This window comes from Triticum urartu, chromosome 3 (genome assembly GCF_003073215.2).
Source record: "Triticum urartu cultivar G1812 chromosome 3, Tu2.1, whole genome shotgun sequence".
NCBI lineage: Eukaryota > Viridiplantae > Streptophyta > Magnoliopsida > Poales > Poaceae > Triticum > Triticum urartu.
The window spans coordinates 716,995,246-717,001,300 of record NC_053024.1 but is presented as its reverse complement, the minus strand read 5'-3'; the positions used below and the strand labels follow the sequence as shown (position 1 = coordinate 717,001,300).

At 43.6% G+C, this 6,055-nt stretch overlaps 1 protein-coding gene across 4 annotated transcripts; it reads right to left on the bottom strand.

Annotated features, from left to right (window-relative positions):
* Nucleotides 1–424: 424 nt before the first annotated feature.
* LOC125546155 (CRM-domain containing factor CFM9, mitochondrial) lies at nt 425–5,776 on the bottom strand. 4 transcript variants are annotated; one of them, XM_048710318.1, is made up of 7 exons: nt 5,386–5,776; nt 4,560–4,801; nt 3,401–3,562; nt 2,704–3,034; nt 1,888–2,289; nt 1,037–1,405; nt 425–937 (listed from the first exon to the last, which is right to left on the bottom strand). In XM_048710318.1, the coding sequence occupies exons 2-6, from the start codon at nt 4,598–4,600 to the stop codon at nt 1,037–1,039; spliced, it is 1,305 nt and encodes a 434-aa protein (XP_048566275.1). In that variant the 5' UTR covers nt 4,601–4,801; nt 5,386–5,776; the 3' UTR covers nt 425–937. The 4 variants fall into 4 exon arrangements, with proteins under 4 accessions (XP_048566275.1, XP_048566276.1, XP_048566277.1 ...); XM_048710319.1 differs by having other exon boundaries at nt 425–933; XM_048710320.1 differs by having other exon boundaries at nt 425–1,405; nt 2,704–3,025.
* Nucleotides 5,777–6,055: the final 279 nt, after the last annotated feature.

Genomic DNA, 6,055 nt, shown 5'->3' with positions numbered 1-6,055 from the left:
AGTGTTTGCACGAATGCGATTAGGCCGGCGACATTAGTACTGCGATACATGAGGCGTAAAAGTTTCGGTGAACAAAGAAGCTTCAGCAACACACAAGCTTCAGACAGAGCCTTGCTTCGGACCAAAGCCTCTCTGCCTGTCCTCTGTTCTTTCAGCATGAAGAACTCAATAGTATCAGCCTGGGAGGTCGAGTAATTGCAGATTGAGTTCACTGCTACTCCATCTGTAAAGAAATATAAGAGTGTTTAGATCACTAAATTAGTGATCTAAAAGCTCTTATATTTCTTTTAGGGGGGGAGTACTAAAGAGCAAGTACTACAGAGTAAAATCAGAAGACAAAAAATGAGGTGCAGTATTACTGCATCAACGCGCGGAACACCACTCGATATCATTAGCATCGCCCTGGGAGATTGCCAACGGTGTGTGAGAGGTGAAGTGCATGAGCTGACCACCATCGCACTGAATTGTGATTAAACTTAGCAAAGGGCAATGTTGGGTCTTTACTAGCAAGTAACTCTGGAACATGAAATTTATAGGACCTACAGAAAAAGGATGGTCAAAATCCAAGCTCTCTTACTTTGCTTATGGCAGCTGGCACAATTGGCTACTATGCTGATGACAAACACCACATGATGCACTGCAGGGGACACTGGCGACAGAGGTGGTGGCACTGCTGCCGGTTGTAGCCTCTAGGAGGAGATGGAACTGGTGGATTTCCATCGGGAGACAGCCAACTCTTCTTGCGGGATATGTGGGATGCCCACCGGACAAAGCAGGCAGAGCAGCTTGAACCCGCTTGAGCAAGTGCGGTCTGTCCAGCGGCGTTTATTTGGCTTGGTTTGCAAGGCCGGACAGCAGCTTAGGGGCCAGCCACGCCCCACTTGCACCCATAGTGATTTGAGCACACTAACATCGTCTTGAGAACTGTCAGATCTATCTTAAATGAAGATAAATGCCCATGTCATAATATTGTGGCTCACTCTGAAGCAATCAACGTTATGAAGAGTGCCACAAGAGGTAACTGCACCTCACTCACCTAGAACAGCCTGTGATCAGAAACATCAGTATCTTCAGAACTGTCTACAGCATCTCCAGCCGCAACATCATTGGCATCAGATTCACTACTAGAGTCATATTCCTCATCAGATTCGGATGTATCCATGATGTCAACATTAGAGAAAGCATTCCTAGCCAGATGAGGTCCTTGGTCCTTTCCATGATTCAATTCCTCCATTTCCGGTGAAGAAGCCTGGCTACCACCACCATGGACCAGATCAGCATTCTGGGGTTGTGGTTTTCCATAGAGTGCAACATGCCGATAGTATAGTTCGAGCTCCTTTTCAGAGATTGCGATGAAACGCCGAACTGTCTCCAGTGATTGTTCATATTTTGATTTTTCAAGTGCCTGGGATAAAAAGAAGACAGGTGTCAGGGGCCATTTGAAAAGATGCGCACTTATATACAGTCAGCCTGATGACTAATGATCAGAACCAAATACTGCCACTGAACTTAAGCTGTGGTTTTGGACATATGAACTAGGAACAGGCTGCTGGTGTGCCGCTGATGTGATGTTAACTGTCAAACCATGCTAAAGTGTATAATGTTGAGCATCTTACAGTTTACAATGTTGTGTATTAAATATAAACTGTACCACTTTGTTGATTATTCTTTTTCCTTACAATACTTTTTTTTCTAAAACATAAATTCTGGAAGCTGCACTCCTTCAGTATTATAAGCAAAACATTGCCATCCACAAAGAAAATAACAGAAAGTTCAAAAGAATAGCAAAAGGGGAAATTCTCTGCAGTTTCTGGTTGCTACGTACTAGCAACCATTAGCAAGCATCAACTTGAGACAAACCAATGGAAACAGAATAATCCTACCTACCTTTTTCTTTGACAGTGTATCAATTGGTGACATGACTTCTGGCTGAACATAGTCCTTTCCTCGGTAGAAGACTATGGTGTCATTTCCAATAACATTAATAGGGACACCACCACTCAGCCGAGCTATCTCATTTGCATACTCCTGGATTTGCCCTGGTTTGCAGGGCTTACAGATGACCTTGACAGTCTCATGTTTCTTCCAGTGCAAATGCATGTTCAGAATTACACCCCCAAATACTCCTCGCCTTCCAATCGGGACATAGTTTGACTTTTTCTGTGAAACTTTCTTTAAATAAAATCTTTCCTCACCATCGAGATCATCTCGTTTGGCGACAGGGCCTTCAGCTTTCGCAACCTCGTACCTCTTTAGCTTCTCAACCAACATAGCTTCTTTTAATTTGGACTGGAAGAGAAACAACACATATTAATAAATCCTCTTCCACGAATCAAAATGAGAAATTAAGCATCTTATTTTCCATTTGCTTCGGTGGTATTGAAAGTTTCCATCAAACAAGCTAATTTTAAACGGCAAATACTAAACGATGGCCAATCCTGGTAGAAGACTATGTCATTTTCAACAATATTAAATGGCCAGTCACAGTTTCCAAATGAGCCAACCGCATCATGACAAAAATAGCTACCAAAAAAGTAATAAGGAAAGCACAATACTCGTGGAATAGAAATAAAGGACTGATTAAATATTGAGTAGCAATTAGCAAGTCCTATTCATAATATAGAAAAAAGCAAGGAAGTAACAAAGCAAACCAAATGGACAAAAAAGAAAATAAGGTTGAAAATAAAACTAACTTGTTGATACCTTCTCGATCTTGTATTTGAGACGAGCTTCAGGTGTAGGAAATTTCTGTTTTATTTTTTTCCCCTTGGGTCTGATACGACGTGGATCGTTTTTATTGGCCTCCTTCCTTTTCCTCTTTTCCCGCTTCCTCTGAAGCTTCAAACGCCTCTTTGTCAAAAACCTCCCCTTCTTGGAAGGCTCCACCTCCTCAATCTCAAACTTGGGTTTCCCATCATCAGACAAAACCAGATTCACTGATTCATAGCTAGCCCATCTAACACCCCGTGAATACATAAACGGGTAAAAGGGGCTTAAGCATTTGCTAGGGGAAATAGCATCAGATCTGCAATAACTAGAAGGCAAAATATGAGGAAAACTAAATTCAACTTGTGGACAAAATATGATCAAAACGATAAGCCATGTCTTACGTACTTGGTAGACACTTCTTATGTTTACACTTAAGACACAAAATTGAGTGACGAAATAGACCACATTTGACAAATCATGTCAAGTGATACTACTATGTGAAAAATGCAACCACACTTCATACAGAACTATTACAATTAAGACACATTTTGGTTGCATGAATCAGCTGCAACTGATAAATTCTGACACTTCATGAACAAGCAAATGAGGTATAAATTTTGGCCATGTGGTATGCAGAAAACATAGAATTAAGGATTGAAAGAGAGGAGAATCAACAAAACAGTTTCACTACCTGTGAGCCGGAGGGGGAGGTGAAAGCAGTATCTTCTGGGATGGATTAAGGAGTGTGAAGGAAGCAGCCAGCTTCCTCAGATTTTGACGCGACAGAAGACGGATTGCCATTAATTGTCCATTACTCTTTGACAATGCATCATAAAAAAAATTCAAGACTTGCCTGCAAGAAGAATGAAGAACAATCTCTTACTATCTTCAATAACACACTTACACAGTTGAAGTGCAAAAAATGTAATGAATATATTTCCATCCGTATGAGTTGTGATAAAAAAATTGACAGCAAATAGACTTTATTCCACAAATAATGGATAAGTCATTTACAATAAGATGAGAAATAAAGTCTGGGATAGAACTTCCCCAAAACTTCATTTGATTCATACGGCTGGAAATATATTCATTACATTTCTCAGAGTTTGATTCTCGGAAGCAATGAACACAAGAAGATTTTTTGCAAACTCTGAACCCATTTGCTTGCACTCCATAATGGCAGCCACTTCAGGGCCATAGCAAGCTTCCTGTTGGTTAAAAGCCTCAACTGCATTCTATCAAATTCGAGATTATCAGCGAGTTACAGCCAATTCTTTGCACAAGCCAAATACCGTTTTGGATCGCATGTATCTTCGCAGAATTAGCAGTGCAAACATGAGGATGAACCATGTAGCCGCTGCAATCAATTCACCTCTGTCATCACGAGCAACAGCACCCGTAGCTCCCGACATGGTTTCAGCACAGAAAGATGCATCCACATTTACCTTGACACTACCTCTACCCGGTTTGTTCCACATGAGTTGTGATAAATATACTCAATGCAGATGCACAATTTCAAGAGGTCCAGAGTTAACATGTAACTTACATAATATACAGATGCATTTAACTCAAACATTCAGCTTAACAGATAGATAAAAATAGACTAGTTTCATCACAAGCAATATTCGTTAGCTACTAATGCATGATTTATCGCATCCAGAGAAAACTTTGATTTCTACCAAACTCAGAAGTATCTGATGTCCAGAAATTCGATTAGCAGAAACACAAACTGAATTTCTCAAAAAAACATGGAATCTCCAATGAAGGTAGGACAAGCGACAGCAAGCAGAACCCACAAGGATCTGTGATAACAAAATCCTAAATTAGCAGACCGAATTCAGGCCGCTTACCGCCGCACATGACAGAGGAGCAGCAGGTGGTGGAGGAGCATCCTATCAATCCCAGTGGCGGCCCTCGCAAAAGAGGCCGTGCACGCGGAAGAGGACGGGTAGGAGACGGCGCGCAGAGTGAAAGAGCTGGCGCTGGCCAAGGAGCTGCGGAAGGGGAGGAAACCAATAGGGGAGCAGGAGAAACCGGCTGCCGGGCGGCGCGGCGAGGAGAAGTAGTGTGGGAGTGAGCCGCCGGGCCTGAGCTGGAGGTAGGGCGGGCATAGTTTAAAATACCAAACCAGTAATCAAACCGGTGAGGCTGTCGGTTTTACAGGTCGGATGCCGGTTCACCGGTTCGATGTCCAGTTTTTTAAGCCATAAAAAATATATGTTTAGCAAAAAATACACCAATCAATAGATAATAAAATTTGTAACAACATGACAGAGTAACCAGCAACCACATGATAATATCTACTTCATATAAATGATAATTCCTGACTCAAAACTTTGTAACAACTCACAAAGTAACCAGCAAGCAACTAGAAATATAGGAGCAGCAGTTAGCAATAGCAAGTGACAGCCACATAATTCAATCTCTAGTTATTTATCAACAAACACCAATCCAATCTCTCTAATTATTTATCAAAAACTACCAACCCAATCTCTCTAATTAGCAATTACCAAATGCCAATCCAAGTTCTCTAATCGCATGAAGACAACAAAAGCAACACAAGTTCAGTGGTTCAGATTTTCAGAAAACTTCACAAATTCACATATTGATGCTTCATGGTAGGATCAACGAATTGGGAGACAGACAAGAGAAGAGAGGGACCAGATCAGATCGTACCGGCGTCGGACGCCCCGGTAAGCTGGTCCTCCTGGCTCCTGCTCGGCTGCTCCCGGTCTGGACTCTGGACTGGCGCGGAGGAGGCGACGGAGGCTGGTCCGGGTTGGACGTGGACCAGGCGGCGGCGGCGGCCCCTCTCCCCAGCCGTCAGCAGAGGCGGCGCGGGACGGCGGGAGGCGGGAGTGGCGGCGCGGCGTGGTGTGGTGGTGCGGCCCCGCGGAGCGGCGAGGGAGGGGCGGGCCTGGAGCCTCGCGCCTGGCGGCGAGGGGCGGCGTCGCCGCGCCGGGCAGGGGTGGCGGCGGAGGGGCGGCGGCGCCGCGCGGGGCAGGGGTGGCGGCGGTGCCCGATATGGATGCTAGGTGGGGAAAAAAAAAAGAGGAACTGCTCCCAATTCAGCCGAATCTAGGCCATTTTTTCATTTTCCATTTGACCCCCCGCACGTAAACGACTTCTTGAAACGACATTGAACCGTTCTGTTTTTAGGTTTGATGTTTTTAGGTTTCTTCAAAAAATAATCACACTATTTCAAAATATAAGATGTGTTTTTTTACGGGTAGTAATCTTGTATTACTCACAAGGAAAAGTCATTACAATCTGCCAGAGCTACGTCTAGAAAAACTGAAAGTCCTGAACCAAGCCAGGTCATAGTCCTACCCTCCATCCTAGCAAA

What these genes read in the sequence shown, in the direction of transcription:
- LOC125546155 (XM_048710318.1), bottom strand. Translation starts at nt 4,600, where the DNA reads ATGCTCCTCCACCACCTGCTGCTCCTCTGTCATGTGCGGCG. An exon ending in TCAAATACAAGATCGAGAAG is followed by an intron (nt 2,290 to 2,703) that starts GTATCAACAAGT and finishes TTTCTCTTCCAG; the next exon opens with TCCAAATTAAAAGAAGCTAT. An exon ending in ATACACTGTCAAAGAAAAAG is followed by an intron (nt 1,406 to 1,887) that starts GTAGGTAGGATT and finishes TTTTTATCCCAG; the next exon opens with GCACTTGAAAAATCAAAATA.